General features: G+C 35.7%; 1 protein-coding gene across 8 annotated transcripts in view; it reads right to left on the reverse strand.

The window, feature by feature from the left end:
- Positions 1–26980, reverse strand: part of LOC105473712 (fucosyltransferase 8) — a 276824-nt gene that overhangs the window by 45526 nt on the left and 204318 nt on the right. For all 8 annotated transcript variants that reach the window (XM_071099996.1, XM_011727662.2, XM_071100001.1 and 5 more), the window contains one exon: positions 20668–20905. In XM_071099996.1, the coding sequence (XP_070956097.1) occupies positions 20668–20905 (238 nt within the window). The remainder of the gene's footprint in view (positions 1–20667; positions 20906–26980) is intronic.

Raw genomic sequence — 26980 nt, forward strand, 5'->3', positions numbered from 1 at the left:
CTGCTTTAAAAGTAAATAGCCCAAAATATACCAGTTAAGAGACAGAGACTGTTCAAGTGGATTTAAAAAAAAAAATAGAAGCAAGACCCAACTACATGTTAGGTACAAAAACCCACTTTAAATATGAAGATATACCCAGGGTTAAAAGTAAAAAGTTGGAGAAAAATATACCATGCTATACAAATCAAAAGAAAGCTAGAGTAGCTCTATGAATTTCAGATAAAGTAGACTTCAGAGCAAGGAAAATTATCAGCAATATCTTACCTGAGCCCTGATATTAAAAAACAAAGTTTTTTAAAAAAATGAATAAAAATCAAATTATCAGCAATAAACAGCATTATACAATGATAGAGGGTTAATTATTGAAGAAGACACAACTATCTCTAATATGTATAATGCACCTAACAACTGACTGTCAAACTATATAAGGTAAAAACTTACAGAATTGCAATGAGAATATACAAATTCACTATTATACTTGGAGACTTCAATAGCTGTCTATCAGTAATTGACATAACCAGCAGGGAGAATATTGGTAAAGATATAGCTGAACTGAGCGGCACCATCAATCTAACTTATTTATAGAATACTTCATCTGGCCACAGTAGAACGCACATTATTCTCAAGTTCACAGGGAACATTTCACCAAGATAAACAATATTCTGGCCTGCAAAACATACCTTAACAAATTTAAAAGGACAGATATCATACAAAGTATGCTCTCAGACCACAATGGAATTAATTAGAAATCATTAACAAAAAGATAGGTGAAGCACTTTGTGTTATTTATAACACAAGAATCAAAGAAATGTCAAGAAATAAAAAATATTTTAAACTAAATGAAAACAAAACATTAAAATTCATGGAACATTGCAAAAGTAGTACTTAAATGTAAATTCATAGCACTGAATACATATAATGAAAAGGAAGAAAAAGCTAAACCCAATTATCTAAGTTTCCATATTAGTTAACTAGAAAAAAGTACAAATTAAATCCAAAGTAAGCAGAAGAAATCAATGAAACTGAAAATAGAAAAACAACAGAGAAAATTAACAAACTGTAAAGCTGGTTCTTTGAAAATGTTAGTAAGATGAGTAAACTCCTAGTGAGGCTAACCGAGAAAGAAGGGGAGAAGACCCAAATTACTAATATTAGAAATAAAAGACAGGCCACAACAACTAATCACATGGACATTAAAACGATAATAAAGGAATATTACGGAGAACACTGTACCCACAAATTTGACAGCTAACATGAATTGAACCAATTCTTTGAAAGATCCAATCTACCAGAATTCACACAAGGAGAATCTGGTAATCTGAATAGGTCTCTATATTGATCAAATAAACCGAATGAACAACAATTTTCCAAAACAGAAAGTACCACACTCAAATTGTTTCACTGGTGAATGCTACCAAACATTTAAGGAACAAATGATGCCAATTCTGTGTAATCTCTTCCAGAAAATAGAAACAGAAGGAATCCTTCCTAAATCATTCTATGAGGCTAACATTACACTGATACCAAAACCACATAAAGACATCACAAGAAAGGAAACAAACTAATAGCTCTCATTAATGTAGATGCAAAATCCTCAACAAAATATTAGCAAATCAAACCTAACAATGTATAAAAAGAATTATACACCATGACCAATTGGAATTTATTTCAGACATCCAGTGCTAGTTCATCATTGAAAAGTCAATTACGATAGTCCATCAAATCAACAAGCTAAAGAAGAGAAATAATTTAATAATATCAATAGATACAAGAAAAGTAGTCCACCAAATCCAACACCTATTCCTGATTAAAAACTCTAAGCAAGAAAAAACACCTACAAACAACCTACAGCTAACAAACTGCATAATGGTGAGAAACTTGATACCTTCTTCCTAAATTGGGAACAAAAGAAGGATGGCCCCTCTCACCATTCCTATGTAACACTAAAAATAAAAGAAGCCAGTCAGTAGTGGAAGTCAATGGAATAAGACAAAAGAAAGAAAGAAAAGGTACACAGATTGGGAAGACATAAAACTATTTTTGTTTACAGATGATATGGCCATTTATGTAGGAAATCCCAAAAGTTGGCAACTCACCCCTGTCCCTGCCAACCCCCAACGCCCTCCCCAAAAAAAGCAGCAAAAAAAAAAAAACCCTGCTGGAACTAATAAGTAACTATATCAAGGCTGTAGGATACAAGGTTGATATGCAAAAGTCAAATGTGCCCAGCGCAGTGGCTCACGCCTGTAATCCCAACACTTTGGGAGGCCAAGGTGGGTGAATCACCTGAAGTCAGGAGTTTGAGACCAGCCTGGCCAACAGGGTGAAACCGCATCCCTACTGAAAACATGAAAATCAGCTGGGTGTGGTGGCACGCGCCTGTAATCCTGGCTACTCGGGAGGCTGAGGCAGGAGAATCGCCTTGCACCCAGGAGGCGGAGGTTGCAGTGAACCGAGATCACGCCACTACACTCCCACCTCAGTGACAGAGCAAGACTCTGTCTCCAAAAAAACAAAAAACAAACAAACAAAAAAAAACACCACACAAAGAGAGCATTCTACTAAATCTACGGCCTTTTCAGTTCAACTGAAAGGCCATATGAAGAAATAGTTTTAATTAAAGCATGAGTCACAGGTTACCTAAGACTTCTCAACCTGGGAAGAAACTTGTTCTGTTTGAATGGACAGAATAACGGTCCTTCAATATAGATGTTTTCAAGTTTGTAACTAAGAATTTTCTGGTTAATATTGACATAAAGGTTCTAATTTGATAAAAGTGGAAATACAGCTTCTCTAAAGTTCTCTTTCATGGTAAATAGATACATAAAATTTGCCCTCTTAAAAAAACAGTTTCTTGTTCTTTGCTAATTGATGAACTTTTAAGACTTAAACTGACAAGCTCCTCTCCCTACCTGTATTTGATGGCATTTTCAATTCTTTGACAAAATCAATCATTGTACAGACTGTTCTTAACAAAAAAAAAAAAAACTCTTAACACTAACAACTTTAATCCTTCATTGAGAATGGCTTTAATGTAATAATATGGCATATCCATTAATAGGCTTCAACTATTAACCTACCTAAGTAGCTTTCAGGAACCATAGTTCCATGATAATGTGTGCTTTCTTTCATTTCAGCAGAGATTTATTTCATATTGAACTTATTATTTTAAAAAGAATCGATTCAAGAACAGGTGTCTCAGGCTAGATTTGGTATTGCATAAGTAAGCTTTGTGTTAGAGGACGATAAGAATAAATTTAAAATTTTAATTGAACAATTCCAGGCACCAGAGGCAAACTTAAAGCTTAAAATGCTAAATAAAGCTAGCTGCCAAAAAGGGCAAGCTGGAGGTTACAACTGCAACAAAAATATAAAATCTCTCCATTTCTGCGGTGTCTTCTCCACATGGTAGACTGTGGCCTCTGCTCATCATTTCTGGTGGCCTCTGTTCACCATTTCTCTACTCTGGAGTTGTGAGAGGCATCTGAACCAAAGCAACTCCAACTTAAATAGGGGCTGGGTAAAATTAGGCTAAGACCTACTGGGCTGCATTCCCAGGAGGTTAGGCATTCTAAATCACAGTCTTAAGACAGAAGGTCAGCACAAGATACAGGTCATAAAGACCTTGCTGATAAAACAACTTGCCTAAAGAAGCCGGCCAAAACCCACCAAAACTAAGATGGTGAGGAAAGTGACCTCTGGCGATCCTCACTGCTCATTATATGCTAATTATAATACATTAGCATGCTAAGAGGCACTCCCACCAGCATCACTGACAGTTTACAAATGCCATGGCAACATCAAAAAGTTACCCTATATGGTCTAAAATAGGAAGGAACCCTCAGTTCCGGGAACTGCTCATCCCTTTCCCAGAAAATTCATGAGCAATCTACCTTCTGTTTAGCATATAACAAGAAATAATCATAAAAATGGGCAAACAGCAGCCCTCGGGGCTGCTCTGCCTATGGAGTAGCCATTCTTTATTCCTTTACTTTCCTAATAAACTTGCTTTCACTTTACTCTATGGACTTGCTCCAAACTGTTGTGTGAGATCCAAGAACCCTCTCTTGGGGTCTGGATTGGGACCCCCTTTCCGGTAATAGGGTTAACTTACAATAGCATAGCATAGAACTGTCCAAAGTGAAGGAAAATTAATTTTTTGAATAATTACCATTTCAAACTATCTACAATTACATTTCTTTAAATTAATTTAGAAGAGAGTTGACTATATTATTCTCACTGATCTACATGGCCACTGACAGAAAGCAAATTCTTCTTTCAGTGGTGCCAGGGAAAACTGTCCAAATCTCCTTTTTGAATTAGGAAATAGGGTGGTACTTTGCAAAAATGTGTTGTCTCATACTCCATTGATAAAAGACTGTAAAATAAGTTTTTTTTTTTTTTTTTAAGTCTGAGCTTTTACCTTCCTATTTCTTGTCACTGGCCTAAATATAGAGGAGGCAGGAAAGGAGACAGAGCAAGGGCCTTTAAAAATCCACAGATTCAATAATCTTTTTCTGTGAGTTTCTCTTATCTGTGGCCCCTAATACAAAATGGCATTTGATTAATTTAAATTAAACTAATTCAACATGAAACTGGATAATAACATACTGTTTTACCAAAAAAGCATGTAAGAGTCCATTTTCACGCTGCTATGAAGACATACTCGGGAAAAAAAAAGAGGTTTAATTGACTCACAGTTTCACAGGACTAGGGAGGCCTCAGGAAACTAAAAATCATAGTGGAAGGCAAAACAGGCATGTCTTACATGGTTGCAGGTGAGAGAAGTGAGAGAGGGAAAATGCCAGATGTGCTTACCAAGCTCGTGAGAACTCACAATCACAAGAACAGCACAGGAGAAACTGCCCCCATGATTCAATTACCTCCCCTCAGATTCTTTCCTTAACACTTGGGGGTTAGAATTCAAGATGAGGTTTGGGTGGGGACACAAAACTAAACCATATCAAAGCAATAGTTTTAAAATGCTAGTTTGCCCTTGACAATAGATAATATCTTCAAAATATAGCTTTTGGAACCATTTCTTTCCATTATTTTTAAAGAATGATATGAGTAGATCGAGGGTTCAGACTATTTTTTAGCCACAACTCAAAGACTACATTCAAATCTTTTGAGAAGGATTATTTCTTCTCTTTTTGTCATTTTTGCATATTCTAAAGACCTACTGGTAATTCATTTCCATGAAACAGAATTGCAAGGCAGTCTTTAATAAAAGATGGCAAATGTAATAATTTACAGATGTGTTTTTTTATGCATCTGTGGTTATTCCTGTTTTCACTCAATTACATAGATAATTCCAATACTAAAATACAGAGGAATATGTACTGATAAATAATTAAGGGTATATTATAGTTATTATAGAAGCCTTTTTATCAAACTGAAAATACCATTAAATATATATATTTTAGGCCAGGCGCGGTGGCTCAAGCCTGTAATCTCAGCACTTTGGGAGGCCGAGACGGGTGGATCACGAGGTCAGGAGATCGAGACCATCCTGGCTAACATGGTGAAACCCCATCTCTACTAAAAATACAAAAAACTAGCCGGGCGTGGTGGCAGGCGCCTGTAGTCCCAGCTACTCGGAGGCTGAGGCGGGAGAATGGCGTAAACCCGGGAGGCGGAGCTTGCAGTGAGCCGAGATCGCGCCACTGCACTCCAGCCTGGGTGACAGAGCGAGACTCCATCTCAAAAAAAAAAAAAAAAAAAAAAATATATATATATATATATATATATTTTAATATAATATCAATGCCAACCAAAATATCTGCATCAACATATAACACAGAAACCAAAGTTGCTACTTATCATTAATGTATATTCTTTTCAGGCTAAGAAAAATGTTCCAAGAAGAGATTTCATTTATTCAAATGAGAAACATTTAATTTAAATTATATATCCACAATAGAATAGGGAACAGTGATTTGCCCACATACACATTAATTAGTTCAATGATTATATATTAATATTAATGATATTCAGAAAAAGAAATAGCTTGAAGCTATTATCAGATTTTTTAAAAATGTCACAAATATAGACATAATATTCATTACTCATACAATGGATGCTATTCTATACAAACTGTAAAATCAGGGAATCTTTATGCCTCCTCTGCTTTTATTTTTGGTGTTTGGAATATTTTTCAATCCACATAAAGTAATCTATCCTTTTTTCTCTTTGAGAATAAAATTCCTCAATATCTAAATATTTGATTATTTAACTGTCACACTCTAAATTATGCTGACAGAAAATGCATCTCCCAATGTACTTTAATATTTTTCTGTGTGCTTAATTTACAAAATATAAATCGTTCATGGTAGTGTTCATTCTATCTTTGGCACTGTTTACAACCAAGGGTTGAGTAATAACAATGCCGATCTTGTGTCATTTCCTCAATTCAATTAAAAAGTTTCCTAACAAGCAATTCTGTATTAACTTGACAACTTTTGCCAATTTTCTTCAAAAGCATGGTTTCATTTTTTTCGCTCAAATTAATGCAATTGTATTATAAAATTACATGCTGAATTCCTAAAAATAAGAAACCTGGCCAGGCGTAGTGGCTCACACCTGTAATCCCAGCACTTATGGAGGCCCAGGCGGGCAGATCACGAGGTCAGGAGTTCGAGACCAGCCTGGCCAACATAGTGAAACCCCATCTACACTAAAAATACAAAAAATTAGCTGGGTGTGGTGGTGGGCACCTGTAATTCCAGCTACTCGGGAGGCTGAGGCAGAAGAATCACTTGAACCTGGGAGGCGGAGGTTGCATTGGGCCGAGACGGTGCCATTGCACTCCAGCCTGGGCGACAAGAGTAAAACTCCGTCTCAAAAAAAAAAAAAATTAAATAAATAAATAAATTGCAATTACTGTGAATGTAAACATTGGTTTACAGTTTTGCTAATCCAATGACAGCTAAGACGGAATACAAAATGCAAGGTTTATTTAATTAAAGCACTACTATTTTCACATTTTTACAGCTTAAAAAATACTTGCACTGAAGCACCCTCTATCAGATTTGTTTTTGATTCACTTGAAAAATACAAGATAACTATCAGAACCAATTTTTTATTCACAACTGACTAAAGGGTAAACTAAGAAGCAGATGTTTTGATGCACTCTTCTACATAATTCAGCAAATAAGAAGTAGAAGGAGAAATAATGCCCAGGAGTTCTGGTATCCTGGAATGTCACGGGCAAGTATTTTTATCATCACCTGTCAAGTACTCCAGGTGTGCAGATTTGTATACCTAAGATTTCTGGTCACTTTACAACTTTTTCAAAAGCAGTTCAAATGCCATTTCTTCCTAGTTTTCTGGCTGGAATGACTACAACCTCCAATCCCTTTGGGTTCCTTTTTTTTTTTTTCTGAGACAGGGTCTTGCTCTATTGCCCAGGCTGGAGTGCAATAGCATGATCCTAATTCACTGTAGCTTTGAACTCCTGGGCTCATGCAATCCTACCTCAGCTTCCCAAGTAGCTGGGACTACAGGCATGTGCCACCATGCCGAGCTAACTTAAAAAAATTTTTTTAAGAGACCAGGTCTCACTATGTTGATGAGCTGGTCTTAAACTCCTAGTCTGAAGCGATCCTCCTGCATCAACCTCCCAAAGTGTTGGGATTACAAGCATGAGCCACCATGCCTGGTGCCTTTGGGATTCTTGTTTAAATCTTAATAATAACATCACTAACCAAATTTTGCCTCATGAGGCAGACTTTTAAAATGTTTGTGTTTATTTCCTATTTGGATTGGGAGCTTCTGGAGTTACAGGGACTCTCTTTAACCATCTTGAGGTTGGCAAACATGTTCTGTAAAGGGCCAGATAGTAAATATTTTATGCTCTGCAGGCCACATACGTCTCTGTCACATCTTCTTTTTAAAACAACCTGTTAAAAATATAGCAAGCCTTACAAAACCAGGCTGTGGGTGTTGTAGTTTACTGATCCCTGAGCACAACATTGAAAGGTCAGATTTTGAAGTCAGACTGGGTTTCTGTATCTTAGTGGCTGTACTACCTCTGGCAAGTTACTTACCTATATAAAATGTGGATAACAAGGGTTATTGTGAATGTTAAATGAGATAATATATGTAATGTTCTTAGCACAGTAACACAGTATGGTTCACTAAATATTAGCTACTACTGTAATGTGATCACAATCATAGTGCCTGAACTGAGCAGTACTCAATATGTTTACTGAATCAAAGATATCCAAAAACACACTCACATACACACATACAACTGAGATTTTATAAAGAAAATGCCTTAATTAGTCTATAGTTTTAAATGCAAAAGTATTTTTTAACTAAGTTATTTTCAGTTTTACTGAAAACATTAGAAATAAAAATCTTTAAAGTCTTAATATTAGGATAATTTTAACCAATGCAAAAAAATGAAGGTAAGGTTCCACCATAATAAAGCTTGTAAGAAACCAAGAGGATTAATTCTAGTGAAATTTTGTTATAAACAACAAGGCTATCACATTTTTAAAACATTCTTCAAACATTTCCATGCCTATTACTTCATTTGCTCTTCACCAGAAACCTTTGCATCACATAGATAAGGTGGTATGTTCTTTATTTGATAGATTCAGAAGGAGATTAAAATTTTTCAAGAACCATTCTGCTTATCATAGACTATTCAATTTAAGAAAACCGAGGAGCAAGTATTGGCCAGTATTAGGCAATGAGGAGACAAAAATAAATAGGACAAACTTCTTAAAGAACTCACGGCCGGGCGCGGTGGCTCACGCCTGTAATCCCTGCACTTTGGGAGGCCGAGGCGGGCGGATCACGAGGTCAGTAGATCGAGACCATCCTGGCTAACACGGTGAAACCCCGTCTCTACTAAAATACAAAAAATTAGCTGGGCGCGGTGGCGGGCGCCTGTAGTCCCAGCTACTCCGGAGGCTGAGGCAGGAGAATGGCGTGAACCCGGGAGGCGGAGCTTGCAGTGAGCCGAGATGGTGCCACTGCACTCCAGCCTGGGGGACAGAGTGAAGACTCCGCCTCAAAAAAAAAAAAAAGAACTCACAACATAGTCAAAGAAACATGTAAACAAACTGTTTAAATACAGTGAAAACATTGGGTCAATTGGAGGGAAATATCACAAAGGGAATGATACTAAAAGATAAATAGGATTTCATGGGATGAAGTGGAGGAAATATATTCTCTAGAGAGAAAGAATTACATATTCCCAGTATAGCAGTAAAAGTACACAAAACTTTCATTTCAAGGAATACAGTTGTAGGTGGACTAGTGAATTATGGAGTGCAGGGCACATTTTGAAAAGCAGGCTGTTTATGTGAAGGGGCGTATATCCTACATTCTAAGCAAGGAGTTTCTATACGCTAAGCAGCCATGGAAGGCTTTAGGAAAGGACAGAAAGTCATATTTGGTTTTGAAAATATCATTCTGATGGCACTGTGGAAGACAGATTAAAAGGAGATGGATTCTGAGAGCAGAGGAGATACTGAAATAATTTTTCCATAGAGGGAATGGGCATATGTAGGCAAGTTAAAGAAATGGATACTTTCCTATGACCTAACAATACCACTTCTACGCACATGTACAGCTTTCTAATCAACATGCTGTGAAATATTTGATGGCTGATAAAAATTTAAGTGTAAGGATAGACATAAATAGAGCAGCTAAACAGGATGGAGAAACCAGAAATAGATCCATATATTACTGATTGATTTTAGACAAAGACACCAAGGCAATTCAAATAGGAAAAGTTTTCAACAGATAAGGTTGGAACAACTGAATAAAAATATGGAAAACAATGGCCTTAACCCTTATGCGACACATGAAAATTAACACTAGAGGGATCATAGACATATATGCAAAAGCTAAAACTATAAAGTTTCTGGAAGAAAACACAAGAGAATATCTTTAGGTAATCTATCTTCTGCCACTGGTACTCCTGGTTCTCAAGCCTTCAGACTGGAACTGGAATCTACACCATCAGCCCTCCAGCTCTCTGTCTGGCCTTTTAACTATAATACAGTACTGGCTTTCCTGGGTCTCCAGCTTGCAGATGGCAGATGGTGGAACTTCTCAGACTTGATAATTGTGTGAGCTAATGATAAGGTACTGATCTTATAATAAATCTTTCAGGCTCTATCTCACTATATATCCTATTGGTTCAGTTTGTCTGAAGAACCCTGACTAATACAGTGGGCCATGTAGTCTCTGTTGCAACCATTCAACTCTGCCACTGTGGTGTAAAAGCAGCCACAGACAAAACACTAACTAACTAATGGGCATGAATGTATTCTAATAAAACCGTTATTTACAAACATAGGCAGGGGGCTAAATTTGGTCTGAGGACCATAGTTTGTCAAGCCCTTTTTTAGACAATAAGATTTTACATGTAACACGCTGTCAGAGACCTCTGTAGCTTTGCCACCATCCCCCAGATGATAATATGGGCAGTAAAAATAATTTTTACATATAGTATAATGTGATAAAGTTTGTAAGCACTGCCCTAGGAAAATTAATATATATGCACAAACAGATATGCATAAAGATACTCACTGTCACTGTTTATAATGGCAAAAACTTGAAATAATTTATATGTTCATCAATGAGGCAATATATAAATCATGATACAGATGTACAAAAATTACAATAATTGAATGAACTCAATTTCCATTATTAATGCATACATGAAACAAATGGGTGCCTCTAAGATGGTCATTTATGACAGGCCATAAAATAATAATCTTCCCTCTGAAATAGAGACATCACATAACTTTTAAAATGTAGATATCACATTCTGAATTCAATCTAGGTATTATATTTCCAAAGAACGCAGAAAGATTGCTGTATAGATTCTAATATCTCAGTTTGGGTGGCCCCATGGTTGGTACTGGATCTAATCTAGAAAAGCAGAACATATAGTATAATGCCTATTTTTGTCAATGTCATATTATTAATTCTAAATTATATGGATCGAGATTTGCCAGATGTAGCAGCAGAGGCAGCTATTTAACCTACTCCCCAACTCCTACATTTGATTTCAGTGAACACAGCAAGATGGACAGTGGCGGCAAAGAAAGAAAAATACTGGTGATTTACTCATTCATCAACTACTTTTTTCACCATGCCTTAAAATCCCACTGAAGTGTTCTAGTTCATTCCTAGCCAGAACCTAGATGTACTATATTCTCCCAGAATAATAGCTTCAAATATAATATACAAGACCCAAAACCTAGAGAGGACGGGATCATGCTACAGTGCTTCAATACTACGTTTTTGATTGCTTACATAATCTCTGCTGGTCTGGCATTATGTAGCTCCTTCTATTTAATAGAGAGGTACCAAAGGGATGTTTTCTCAGTCAAAGGCCCTCACTTTTATGTATTTCTAATATTCAGATCCTTAGGATTTGTACAATTCCATTGCTAGTGTTTAGACAAAAAAAACACTTTTAACTGAAAAATCCCTCTCTACTTTTAGGTAAAAGTTACTTGTAAATTCCCACCTGGGGTATGTTCAGATTCCTAAGCGTTCGCTCCCACCGAGTAGAGCCTTCCCAGGGGCCTATTTTTGCTTCTCTTAGTATTATACACATATTAGAGCTCCAAGACAAAATGGTTTATTCCTAGTATCCCCCTTTACTCCCAGCCATCATCCTATCAACTTGCAGACCTTAAGAAGACTAACTGAAGACTGTACTGAAGACTGTTTTGTCAGGAGAGCTCTCTGACTGGGGTCAGCAAAGGCTCTATCTAAGAAGGCAACCCTGTCCCAGAAACTAAGAGAAACTGGTCAGCTCCTTGATTAGGAGCATATTTTTGATGTCTAATCAGTCTAGACACTGAGATTTTTACAGGGCAACCTAAATAAAACCCAACAGAAGTGGAGAATGATCCTCATGTGGGCTGGGGGAGCTAGGCAGTCAAAGCTGGCTCTCCTTGGGAGGATGGCTACACAAAAAGCCATCAAGTAGCTGAGTTTCATTAATGTTGGCTGTTAAAGTTAAAAGAAGTCCTGCTGAAACTCTATAACCCAATTATGCTATTATTATAATTTTGCTTTGTTCCCATAAAACTAAAGTGGTAATAATAACATATGGTGATTTAGAATATATAAAGCACTGTAAAATATATTATCACTCTGAATGCTCATAACAACTCTGTAAGGCACACAGAACAGGGAGGTTAAGGGACACTACCCAAAGTCACACAGTTAATAACTTCTGACTCCAAATCAATGACATGGATCTGTCCCGGTAGATGATGTTCTTCTTCATTCTTTAAGAGCTCAGCTCATGGATCTAGTGAAGTCTCTAATTCCTTCAGCCAGAAACAGATTTTCAATTCTCTGGTGGCCCACAGGACTTTATACCTCTCTTATGACAGTACCTTTTTCCTTTTTTACATTTACAGATGTATGGGTCTCATGATACTCAATGACAAATTCCTGAAGAGTCATCCTTATACTCCCCATGGCATTTAGAAACATTCAAATTTTTACTGAATGACTAATGCACTTCCCTGTTTATGATAGTGATCCATTTTTTTAAAGAAACTCTGTAATTAAAAACATTATAAATATAAATGTGCCCATTACTTATACCTAATACAGTACTTGTTGGCAGTTGTACTTTTTCAAAAGTAAAGTTAGATATCAAAATCTGAACAAGAATGATAACTCTAATTGTAATATATATTTTGGGAAAATCAATATGACTTATAGTATCACTAGTTGCAATTTCTTGCTTCCAGGGAATATAACCTGAATTAAGTTTAATGGCTACTTATAATAGGAGACTAAAATTGAATCACAAGGAGGACCTCTTTAGGAAGAGGTGGACTCAACTCTTAATTATTTTCAATAACTGCTAAGAATATTTTTGATCTTTTTATTCTGGGATGCAAAACAAAAAAAAGAAGCCCGATACCAAAGTATCATCTAAGAAGGTTTGTGATTCTGTAATCTGCTTCTGATCTTCTGCTAAGGCAACAAAAATGCATGAGGAATAAAGTCTATTACTTAAACACACACACGCGCGCACACACACACACACACACACACAAATATGTCTTTTTTTCCAATGGAACCTAATGTACAAACCACTATAGAACTTTCTTACTGAGCAACATCCTTTTGGAGGGGAAAAAAATATGTATAATTCCACTAAAGATCACAGACTTTATTATTTCCTATTCCACGAAATTAGCCTACGATTTATATAACCCTGAGAAAGGGAGACAAAGAAATTATAGATTCACATCATACTCAGAGCTCTGGCATATAAAACTAACCAAAAGGGATAGGATGCATTCTTGACTTTCTTCAAAATTTCAACAATTACCTTGTTTGTAGAATCACTCTAATGTGATCCACATGTTTTAAGCAAATAAGACTCTGTTATCAAAATACTACTAAAAGATTGCAATCTTCTTTTTCTATACTTTGATGTTTGAGTTGAAGGTCAACTGTGACTGAGACTCAAAGATTCACATAAGTATGTCTGAGGAAAACAGAAAAACCCAAATACTTACAAAAGGAAGAAAGGAAGGCAAGGAGGGAAGGAAGAAGGAAGGAAGGATGGGGGGTGAATCAGGCAACTGACTACTAGCTCCTATTAGAAAAAAGATTATTTACTTTGTAATCTAGCTCCACTAGAATGTTTAAAACACGACTCAATTTGTAATAATTTATGCCAAACCTTTAAGGAATACACCTATCATAATAGGTATGTCAGTACTTATAAAAACATTGACAATTTCTGAGACAGTTATCAAGGCTATGTGGCCCAGACACCCCACAGGAAATTAAGAACACTGGATTCTATCTCTAGCTCTAACAACCTTTGATAGGTTCTAAATAGACTTTAGGGGATTTTTCAGAAACTTTTCCAATGAAATAGTTTGCGCTCCACAATGAGGTGGATGCTACTAAATAGGTATTGCTTTTTCCTAAATCACACCTCTTTTTAAGTCTGAACTCATTCTGCCAGACCTTTTCTAAAAAGGGGAGAATAAATTGCTAAAAAGATTCATTCTTAGTTAACAGACTTTTTTCAAAACAAAATCTACAGCTTAATAAAAGTGCCTCACACAGCGTGAAGGGTAATGTTTTGAAATTTGGATGGGGATCTGGGGGGAGAGGTTTTATTTGTTTATTACATTTATTTTTTATTTATTTATTTTTTTGAAACAGAGGCTTGCTCTGTCGCCCAGGCTGGAGTGCAGTGGCTCGATCTCTGCTCACTGCAAGCTCCGCCTCTCAGGTTCAAGCGATTCTTCCATCTCAGCCTCCTGAGTAGCTGGTATTACAGGCTCCCGCCACCACGGCCGGCTAATTTTTTTTTTATTTTAGTAAAAATGGGGTTTCACCACGTTGGCCAGGCTGGTCTTGAACTCCTGACCTCTGGTGATCGGCCCGCCTCAGCCTTCCAATGTGCTGGCTGGGATTACAGGCATGAGCCACCGCGCCCGGCCTCTTTTTTTACATTTAATGTGCTCTGGTCAAACGCTTAGCACTGTGTAAATAACCTAGAAGGTAAATAACCTAGAAGTGCCTTGCTGCCTTGCTGCCATATGGAATCTCTGTCAAGGTAAAACAAACAGCTAAAAAAACCTCACAGAATGGTGTTTCTTAAAATATTCCACCAAAATGCTAACAGCAGTGGAGGGTAAACTCATACTACTGAGAATATGAAGACTGGCCTCAATCAATGGGCTAGAGTTTGATCAAATTTTCATTTTATACCATTATAGATCTTGTTTTATTATTTGAAAATGATTTAGCTTATCTACCAGTAAATAAAATTAATAGTCCAAGAAAAGGTACCATGTTTTATCCTGGTAGGTTGCAAATCTCTAATTAACTTTCCCCAGGTTTACTCACAACTCAATTTGAGCACAGGATAAATATGAAAATAAATATCTATAATTGTAAGAGTGTAGGCTCACAAGGGTCAAGGCTATAATGTGGACAAAGCTTTAGTTCCCTATTCCCATATTTCCTGATGATCTCAATGAGATTTTAATGAGACACCATAGACTTCTATCTCCTCAAGTGGGAAATGAAAGAAGATGTCATGGTGAAAAGCAGTTTGACTTCTTCTGAGACATAAGTATATTCTAACTGGTATTTTAAATTCCTGAAACAAAGATCTTTCTTTCTTTTATGGCTCATAAGTAATAAAACAAAAAAGTTTTATAGCAGTTGAATCAAAAGTCCTTATGTATCTGCAATTACACTTATTTAGGTTAATGATTCTAAAAGGAGTCAGGTAAAGGCAGAGAAACCTACTAGAATCTTGGAGAGGAGACATCTAGCTTTTCAACTATATGTGGTATCAACTCACTCTCCAAATCGCCTCCCTGCACAACCACATCTTTCCTGCAACAAAGCCAGTTTCACTAATTATACAGAATAACCACTACAAGCAAGAGTATACCAGAAGGTAGAAATCTCAGGTATGTTGAGATAAAAAAAATACTTAGAACTGCTGAAGGCTTAAGGTAGCTGCAGAGAGACTCTATGAGTGGCCCAGAAATTTATTTTGATTAAATGGTGGATTTATTAAGCATAGAGATATTCTGAATGTCTAGAAGTTATTATCAGAAGTTATCTTGCTTCTATGTATTTCTTTCAACTTTTCCATTTAACTTTAAAAAAATACATATGAAGTTCTTATGAAGGCATGATTTTCATCTCAGAATAAAAGGATAGCTTTCCTGTTGTTGCAGCTTGTAACCCAATAATATATTCCAGGTGGACAGGGAGGTAGGTAATAAGTATCATGAGTTTTTTTAAAGAGCTAAACTGAGGTTCAGAAGCTAAAGTTAATTCACAAAGTTCAGAAAGCTAAAAACAACAGAACTGGATCAGACTCACAGTCCAATATCCTTCCCCTCTCTCAGATCACCTAAACAGAGAAATCAAGATTTTTTGCAGCATAAGGGATCAAAAATAGTAAATGTACTTGTTTTAAGTTTCTATTAATACAATTATCAAAGACTGAAAATACTACTGTAAAAAGACTTAACAGACACATATCTATAGCCTAATACATATATTATACCTATATATTCTTAATCACATTATTGCTTAATATCAGTTTATAAATTGGTCTACCTGACGTCAATCATTATTAAGGATACAACTTGGTTAGAATATTTAGATGATTCCAATAGACATCTTAGTAGTTTTGTAAAGGTTAAAATATCAGTTTCAAAGGAAAGATTGAAAGTATAATTTCATTTGTGTTCTACTTGCTAAAGATTTTCCTTCTGACCTGAGTGAGATATTTGAATAAACAGTTTAATAGTTAAGAGATAACAAAAAAAGGCACCTGAAATCAACTTCTTATAACTCTGTCTACTCTCTAAACCAAAATCAAAAAAAGAGCTTTGAATCTCAAATTAAAACCTATCAGTTTTAGTGAAGAACAAAAATACACAACCATCAAAATGGAAATCCTATAAGTGATGTTTGTTTTTAAAATGAAACATTAGCTAGTCTCTCAGCATTCAAGCTTTACAATGAACTACTACTAGTTCCCCTAGTGACTCCATGTTCTCTTGCCTCTCTTTCTACATGTTGTGCCCACTGACAGAAGATTCTTCCACTATGTCCCTTCCTGGTTGACTCCTACGCATAATTTAGGTCTCAGCTTAAAAATCATTTCTTCCAAAAGAACCCCAAATATGTATTAGATATTTGCTTCAGGATAGTCTTAACTTACCCATACTACCACATTAGCACAGCATATTTTAATTGCTTATTTAGTTGTCTACCTTTCCCCCTTGACTGCCCTTTACAGGAAAGAGACTGTGTCTGTCTTCATGTAGTCCAGCATAGGTATCTAGCAAACAGCAAATACTTTAACTGAATTACTTTTATTTTAAGGCTGCCGCCACATAAACCTTAAAGATGTCAAATAAAACTCTTTGACTAAAACCTTTTGGAAATGAGGCATGGAGAGAAGGTTACCATTCAGTTTAGATAAGTGAATATACCAAATGGTCATCTACCTAGACATGTATTTAAACCAGGCACCTCGCCTCCAGGGCATCAAACTTCATCATATTTATAAATTATTTTTTTACTAGTCATTATTTTCATTTACAAATAAAATTTTTCAATTACATTTATCATATTAAGAATTCAGTTTAACTTATTTATTTTTTAAGATAGTGGGAAAAGACAAGAGGAGGAAAGACAAAATAGGTTAACTGTTAAGGGGAATAATTTTTAATTTTTACAAGGAAAAAGTTTGAAGTGAGGAACTGAATTTAAATGGAGTTCTCTATCACTAAACCATCTATTCAATGGTATTTATATAAGCTAGAACTGTATTTTGAAAGCTAGTCATCATATATAGCCTAAAATAGTCAATATCTTTTTAAAAACCAAATTATAAATTGTTGAGGCCAGGCACAGTGGCTCATGCCTATAATCCCAGCACTTTGGGAGGCTGAGGTGGAAGAACTGCTTGAGACCAGGAGTTTAAGATCAGCCTGGGCAATATAGTGAGACCTTATTTCTAACAAAAAATAAAATAACTAGTTGGGCATGATGGAGCATGCCTGTAGTCCCAGGTGCTGTGGAGGCTGAAGTGAGAGGACTGCTTAAGCCCACAAGTTCGAGGCTGCAGTGAGCTAGGATCATGTCCCTGCACTCCAGCCTGGGTGTCAGAGTAAGACTCTGTCTCTAAAAACAAAACACAGCAAAACAAAAATAAATAAATAAACAAATAAATATTGTTGAAAGGTACTTCAAATCATTAAACATAAAGGCAAGATTCCCATTTTGAATTATCACAAGCAATCTATGTGGAAGAATTGGGTCTAGTATGTGTAGTTAGTTCAGGTTGAGGAAACATCTTGTGGTGTAAAAAACTAAATTGATCATTTCATCATCAACCTTAGGACATGTAAACTATTAGGAATAGACATGGCATGTACAGGTGATGGGAAATATTTTGATTACTTTTTACTGGAAGCATCACCTTTAGTGTTTTCCTTCACTTAACCATTTTACTTGGTACAAAGGATATAGTTTCACACACAAACATAAAATAATGCAGAAGAAAAATAGATGTCAACCTATAATAAGGTATGATATAGCTATGAAATGATCAATGTGCAAACTAATTCCTGCACTGGTGGACAGACTTGAACAAGAATTACTAAATTCCATCTGTAGGGACATCATGTCAAGTTATGTATGAACAATAATAATTTCACAGTAATGGTGACAAAGGAACTATCCCAAGATTTTTTTACAACTCAGAATGGCAACAGACATAGTTGATTTATAACTAACTAAAGGATTAATGTCAAGGAGCTTATTAAAATTCACTATTTCCTTTAATTCTTGGAAATATGTTCAATAGTTTCTCTAAAGGGTACATATATAATGTAAATAAGCAGACAGAAATCTATGGCAGTTATACTCTTCATAAAAACAAAAATATTCTAATCTTAAAAGAAATCTCTTTTCAGATATAAGATTGGTATCTAAATTATTAAAATTATTTTATTTAATTTCTAGTTATTCCAGGCAGTTTCTGTGCCTCTAATCATCATTCTGCTAGGTAAAGTGTTTGGCATGAGTTTACTGATAAGGACTTAGACGAGGGGTACGGAGAAGTAATGTGCTAACCAGAGTTCTGGCATTTATAAGCTGTATGACCCTGGGTAAGTCATTTAGCCTTTACTAGGCCTTTGATTCCAGATGAATAAAGAAAGGATGATTTCTATATCCTCTTTAGTTGTAACATTAAGAAATTCTGAGTGCTTGAAATTCAAGCCATTTAAAATTTTCATACCCTGTGGTTGCCACTACAGACTACAAAATGTACAAGTAAGAATTAAAAATCAAACAAACCAAATAACCACTTGTAGCATACAGGCAGGGCTAAACTGTATATTAAACCTGATAAATCTGGTAATTTCACTTTTCTGACTACCATCCAAAAAGTTTTCTCTCCCTAGAACCAGAGAAGCAAAGTTTGGCCCTGCCTATTATTTCCACAATCAAGGAAGTTTAAACTGAACTAAGTCCATGAAACGAAAAAAGTTAGCCATAGTGGGGCTGGCAGAGTTTCTTTTCCTGAATGATAGATTTAGTATCTTCCTAACCTTTATAACTGATCTGTTGGCACTAGCTGTTAAAAGTACAGACCAGATCAGGAAAAGATGAAACTTTAAAGCTCAACTAGGTTCTAGATAAAGAGGTTCACCTTAAAATCTGAAGTAAGTTAAAAATAAAAAATCAGTTGATATATAAAATGAGGCTTCTACCCTATAGAAGACAAAAATCACAAAATACTTTTAATCCATACAGGACTTCTTGCAGAGCAACTCAAAAGTATTTTATAGAAAGTACTCAATTAAGTTTCATGACACTTCTGCAAAGAGTCAGATATTATTACTCATTTTTTTTTCAAAGGAAGCAAAAGAAATGAAGGAACCAAAGTTACTTTGCTGATGACATAGCTCCCTATTTTGTATCTAGTGTTGTAGCTTGTGAAAAAAGGTACTTAGCCCCATAATAAATGATATTAACTGAAATGCTTCAGTTTTTAAAAAAATGTTGGAATTCCCACAAGATGTGAGTGCAGAGGATGTATATTGTCTTGCTTAGCATTTATCCTGATTACTTAATTCAGTATCTGTCACACTGTAGGCACTCATTATACATTTAATGAATAAAGGCTATTCATAGTAGCTAAAAATTACTAGATATGAGTTCATATATCAGGTAGTAAGTGCATTACATATATTATTTTATTTAATCTAGCAACAATTCAATAAAGTAAGTTATTACTCTTCATTTTACTGATAAGGAAACTAAGACCTAGGTTAAGTAACTTGTCCAAGATTACAAAACAATAAAGCCACAATTTAAACAAGGTAGCCCAACTTTAGATCTTAAAGATCATGATTGTAGAAAGAAAAGCACTAGGCTAGCAGTAAGAAACTCTTTTCTATATTCTACACCATCACCACTTCCTTGGAGAGAAAGGAAATTTCTTAGTGATGTATCTGCTTATAATGCCTAGTATAGTACCTTAGTCACATTACTATTAATTAAATGTTTCCTGAATACAATTAAAATCACACAAATTAGGCTTCATTTGAAGATAAAGTTACCAGCAAGGTCCACCTCAGTGGTTCTCAAAGCACAGTCCCTAAACCTAAAACTTTTGTCAGAAATTAAAACTCTCAGGCTGCACCCCAGACCTTCCCTATCAGAAAATGGAGTTTTATGAAGACTTCCAGGTGATTCTCATGCATGTTCATGCTACTCATATATAGTAGTCCGTATAAACTGGACTACTTTATATGATGATTATTTCATATTAAAATGAGTTCAATAATGTGAAATCATCCTACAGAATGAAAGGCATATCATTATAATTAAAATATTAAATTATGCTCCCTGAAAAAAACTCAGTGATTTTGCTAAATTCACATAAAAATGAGCATCAGAAATGAAATACATAATAAAATACTTTTAAAATAAAATACTGTTCTTCTAGATTTTATCTGGATAATGTATAGTATTCATGGATCCAGAGGAAAAGACAAGTATGTTCCATGAAGGACTACCTAGAAATCTAATAATCTGGTAATTGAGTCAATCAGCCCAGAGATCTCATATGCTGCACAAGCTCCTTACCTGACCAGTGTCCAGTGGAGATGCCAGATCTGTCTGTGCATGTCTCACTTACAGGCCTGAATACAGTCTCCCATCCACCAGTAGCATAGCGCCAATTCTGAGATTCCAAGATGAGTGTTCGCTGTGTGCCATATGCAATCATGAAGCAGTAGACCACATGATGGAGTTGACAGCCATAGCCACAACCTTTGTTGATATTACACACCAGCTTCTTGGCTTTGCTGCAGTCCTTGGGATTCTGTCAGGGAGAAAGAGAAACAAAAATAAAGACAAGTACAGAGAGGTCAACTTCTCTTTTTTTTTTTTTTTTTTTTTTGCTTTCAGCTTCAGGGGCACATGTGCAGGTTTGTTTTATAAACTGTGTGTCATAGGGGTTTGCTATACACCCCAAGTAATCAGCATAGTAAGTTATATGTGGTTTTTTGATCTTCACCCTCCTCCCACCTTTCACCCTCAAGTAGGCCCCAGTGTCTATAATTCTCTTGTGTCCATATGTACTCAACGTTTAGCTCACACTTTTAATAAGAACATGAAGTGTTTGGTTTTCTGCTCCCGCATTAGTTTGCTTAGGATAGTGACCTCCAGCTCCATCCATGTTGCTGCAAAGGACGTGCTCTCATTCTTTTTTAAGGCTTCATACTATTCCATGATATATATGTGCCACATCTTTTTTCTAGTCTACCACTGGTGGGTATCTAGGTTTATTCCATGTCTTTGAAATTGCAAATAGTGCTGTGATTAACATATAAGTGCATATGTCTTTATAGCAGAATAATTTATATTCCTTTGGTTATATACCCAATAATGGGATTGCTGGGTCAAATGGTAGCTCTCTGAGTTCTTTGAGAAACTGCCAAACTACTTTCCAATGGTTGAACTAATTTACATTTCCATTGGCAATGTATAAATGCCCCTTTTCTCTGCAGCCTCACCAGCATGTTATTTTTTGACTTTTTAATAACAACATTCTGACTGTTATCTCATTCTGATGGTATATCACTGTGATTCTGATTTGCATTTCTCTAATGATTAGTGATGTTTCATACTTATTGACTGTGTATATGTCTTTTGAAAAGTGTCTGTCATGTCCTTTGCCTTTTTAATAATGTTGCTTTTTGCTTGTTAAGTTCCTTATAGATTCTAGATATTAGACCTTTCATGGTTTGCAAATATTTTCTCCTGTTCTGTTGGTTGTCTGTTTACTCTGTTGATAATTTATTTTGCTGTTCAGAAGCTCTTTAATTAGGTTCCATTTGCCAATTTTTGTTTCTGTTGCAACTGCTTTTGGCATCTTCATCATGCAATCTTTGCCAGGGCCTATATCCATAATGGTATTTCCTAGGTTTTCTTCTAGAGTTTTTATGGTTTTAGGTTTTACATTTAAGCCTTTTATCTATCTTGACTTAATTTTTGTATACAGTGAAAGGAAGGAGTCCAGTTTCAATCTTCTGCATATAGCTAGCCAGTTATCCCAGCACAGTTTATTGAATAGGGAGTCCTTTCTCCTTGGCTTGTTTTTGTCAGCTTTGTCAAAGATTAGAAAGTTGTAGGTGTATGACTTTATTTCCAGACTCTCATTCTGTACCACTGGTCTATATGTCTGTTTTTGTACCAGTACCACGCTGTTTGGTATGGTGATACATGGTATGGGTACCATGGTGTTTGGTACCAATACCATGGTTACTGTAGCCTTGTAGTGTAGTTTGAATTCGGGTAATGCGATGCTTCCAGCTTTGTTCTTTTTGCTTAGGACTGCTTGGGCTATTCAGGCTCTTTTCTGGGTCTATATGAATTTTAAATCAGTTTTTTCTAGTTCTGTGAAGAATGTCATTGGTAGTTTGATGGGAATAGCATAGAATCTGTAAATTGCTTTGGGCACTATGGCCATTTTAATGATATTGATTCTTCCTACCCATGAGCCTGGAGTGTTTTTCCATTTGTTTGTGTCATCTCTGATTTCTTAGAGCAGTGTTTTGTAATTCTCCTGGTAGAGATCTTGCACCTCCCTAGTTAGCAGTATTCTTAGGTATTTCATTCTTTTTGTGGCAATTGTGACTAGGATTCCATTCTTGACTGAGCTCTCACCTTGGACATTACTGGTGTATAGAATGCTACTGATTTTTGTACAGTGATTTTATAGCATGAAACTTTGCTGAAGTTGTTTTTCAGATCTAGGAGCTTTTGGGTAGGGACTATGGAATTTTCTAGGTGTAGGATCATACTGCCTGCAAAGAGAGGTAGTTTGACTTCCTTTCTTCCTATTTGGATGCCTTTAATTTTTTTCTCTTGCCTGCCTGTCTGCTCTGGCTAGGACTTTTAGAACTATGTTAAATAGCAATGGTGAGAGTGGGCCATCCTTGTCTTGTTCCAGGTCTCAAGAGAAAGGCTTCCAGCTTTTGTCCACTCAGTATGGTGGTGTCTGTGGGTTCGTCATAGATGGGTCTTACTATTTATAGGTATGTTCCTTCGATGGCTAGTCTGTTGAGGATTTTTAACATGAAGAGATTCTGAATTTTACTGAAAGCCTTTTCTACATCTATTGAGATAATCTTTTTGTTTTTAATTCTGCCTATGTGATGAATCACATTTATGGATTTGTGTATGTTGAACCAATCTTGCATCCCAGGGATAAAGCCTATTTGATTGTGGTGAATTAGCTTTTTGATATGCTGCTGGATTTGGCTTGCTATTATTTTGTTGAGGATTTTTACTTCTTTGTTCATCAAGGATATTGGCCTGATGTTTTCTTTTTGTTCTTGTGTCTTTGCCAGGTTTTGGTATCAGAATGATGCTGCCCTCATAGAATGAGTTAGGAAGGAGTCTCTCCTCCTCAATTTTTTGGAACAGTTTCAGTAGGAATGGTGCCAGGTATTCTTAAATGTGTGGCAGAATTTGGCTGCCTATCCCTGGGCCTTTTCTGGATGGCAGGCTTTTTATTACTGATTAATTTTCAGAACTTGTTATTGGTCTGTTCAGGGTATGAATTTCTTCCTGGTTCAGTCTTGGGAGGTTGTATGTTTCCAGGAATTATTTATTGTAGGTTTTCTAATTTGTGTTCACAGAGGTGTTCATAATAGTCTCTGATGGTATTTTTGTATTTTTGTGGAGTTAGGGTGATGTTCCCTTAACTTCTCTTTACAGGTGACAAGTACCAAAAATCATAAAATAGGTCAGGACTGATCCAGTACGTTTCTTATTTAGGAAAGAATCCTGCTGGATTGGATTTCAATGAATCCAATGAAAACTATACGTACATATTTAAGGAGATTGCAGTGAAAAGCAAGTTTCTTGGGAAGAACTCCAAACAAATGTGAAATTAAGCAGTTACATTTAAAAAAATTCTTTCACTTCTCATTTTTAACACTGCATTTTGTTTTTTATTTTTTAATTTTAAGTATAAGGATACATGTGTAGGTTTGTATACAGGTAAACTTGTGTCACGGGGGGTTTGTTGTACAGATTATTTAGTCACCCAGGTTTTAAGTCTAGTATTCATTAGTTATTTCTCCAGATCCTCTCCCTCCTCCCACTGTCCACCCTCCGATAGGCCCCAGTGTCTGTGGTTCCCCCTCTATGTGTCCATGTGTTCTCATCATTTAGTTCCTACTTATAAGTGAAAACATGCAGTATTTGGTTTTCTGTTTCTGCATTAGTTTGCTAAGGATAATGGCCTCCATCTCCATCCATGCCCCTGCAAAGGACATGATCTCATTCTTTTTTACAGTTGCATAGTATTCCATAGTATATATGTACCACACTTTCTTTACCCAGTCTACCACTGATGGGCATTTAGGTTGATTCCATGTCATTGCTATCGTGAATAGTGCTGCAATGAACATATGCATGCATGTATCTTTATAGTAGAATGATTTATATTCCTTTGCATACATATCCAGTAATGGGATTGCTGGGTCAAATGGTTTTTGGTTGAGTAATTTCCCCACTGCTTTCTACAATGGCTGAACTAATTTACATTCCTACCAGCAGTGTATAGGTTCTTTCTTTCACTTCTTTATTACTCAGTCTCTTACTTCTTTCACTTCTTCATCACTCAGAACATGCAAATGGAATTATCTCTGAATTCAAAGTTGCATACATCAGTATCTTTATGAAAAAAGTAAAACAGTTCATTTATTCCAGCAGGATTTCAGCATTCTGAGCTTACCTTCTATGATGAAACTCAGATTATCTTAAAAGACAAATTCTAATTTCTCTGTTAATTCCATCTATCTCCACAATTTTATATATTACAACAAAATCTACTTTTTCATTATGAAGTAAAAGCCACTGAGTAAAGGGATACCTGATTTCAACAATTACAAAATATCAGGCATGGAACATTTAAAAAAATCATACTTAATAATAGCTACCAGCCATTTTTACAACGGAATGTAGAACGTGTTCTATACTGGCTAACTTGAAATGTAGTATGCCACTTTTTAATCGGGAGATCCAGAAAGCAAATGTTTAGCTAACATGATAATTTCTTTTTCTTCCATTCTAAAGTTCAACTTTGCTTTAATTTGGATGAGCTATTGCTAAATTATTCCCAGGCATCTTAGTTCTTCATATAACAAAATTAGTCTGAGAAGTTCTCCTAGCTGTTTTGTCTATGTGAGAGAGGATGGGTGACTCTAAGAACAGAATCTTTTATCCTACATAGCAAGAGGCAATGTAACCAGTTTTCAATTTATATGAGCCTTGAATAATGCAGTCACCAAACATCAACTCTAAAACCATTTTCCAGGGATATCATCGGTCCTTTCAAGCAGAGCCCTAGAAACAAAAGCTGCAGTTTGTAAAATGATTCCAAAGGAAAAACTGAGAAGGGAAAATACAAGTTACCTCCAGAAGAGGTACCTTTCATATTCAAATGTGTCACAGCAAGCTGGTCTTTTTTTAGATTAAAGCAGAAATACCATCAAGAACCTGAGGAAGAGTTAAGAGCCTTTTTGAATCTGAGAGAACCCTGATAAAATTCAGCAAGATTTGGTCAATATTGCTTCCACAATCAAGTAGTAGAGTTGGTGATTCTTTGAAACTATGAACTCATGGCAGACTCCTAAAGCAATAAGCATTCTCACACTTGTTGCTATAGCCACAAAAGATCTGAGAGGAACAGAGAAGTGTGGTAACATGTGGGAATGGGAGATCTGCATCATTTAATTTCTGTGCAATATTGTATAAGGATCCTGGGAATAAATAATATTCTCAAACTGATCCAAAGGTTTATTATTGACTCCATTTATCAAAAGAATGGACAAATAACACTGACATTTGTCAGATTTTCATGAGAAATAGAATACTTGAATATCACTAAAATTCATATGAATGAAAAAGGAAATGTCCTTCATATCTTCTTCAATAAACCTTTTCTTTTAGAACAGTTTTTAGATGTACTAAATTACTGCAAAGATAGCACAGAGAATTCCCATATACCTCACACCCAATTTCCCCTACTATTATATCTTACGTTAGTCGTCGTCGTCTTTTTTTTTTTTTTTTTAAAGAAAAAAAGAGTGAAGGAACATAATAATTGAAACATCTGACCTTTAGTTTGGAAACTATAGATTTTCTATTTAAAAGAAGACTCACATCTACATTTAAGAAAGTATATTCACTGTGTTAAGAACAGAGTTTGACTAGAACCTAACGCTTTGAGCACAAGAGCTGAGACCTAAAAGGGCAATCTGTACAAGTGGTTTAATGAATGATGCTTAGTGTATCTCAAATCAAGCTGAAGACAGACTATATTAATTCTTTTCTGTTTATGTCATAGAGGACACAAAGAAAGAGGTAAAATCCATTATGCTTGATTCTGAAATGAGAAATGTCTATACATATAAGGTGATGAATGGAAGACTCGAAGGGTGATACGAGAAAATGAATGACTGTACTGATAACAGTAAATGAAACACTGAAAAAGCTCAGAGTCACAGCCCAATTTTTTTGTCCAAATATTTAGAAGTCTGGAAAATTCAAAATAACTTGCTCATAAAAGTTCCAGAAAAAGGCAGAGGACACTAAAGAATAGAAAAGGTATTTATGTTCCTAACACAAGATTAGGTTTATCAGAGTACATATCTAGAAAAAAAATAAAGCAACAACTCTGAAATGAACAGGAATTTATTGTGATGAAAAGAAATTTTATAGAAAACCCCTATTCTAAGCTAAGCCTTTGTTATCCAGCATTGTTACAGAATAGCAACAAATATAAAGAGATTTATGGGACTCTATAAAAGGGATACAGAGCCATAGTTTTGTAGTTTTCAAATTTCTTACCAAATAGCTATTATCAGTTACCACTGATCCT

The sequence above is a fragment of the Macaca nemestrina genome, chromosome 7 (assembly GCF_043159975.1).
Source record: "Macaca nemestrina isolate mMacNem1 chromosome 7, mMacNem.hap1, whole genome shotgun sequence".
Classification (NCBI taxonomy): domain Eukaryota; kingdom Metazoa; phylum Chordata; class Mammalia; order Primates; family Cercopithecidae; genus Macaca; species Macaca nemestrina.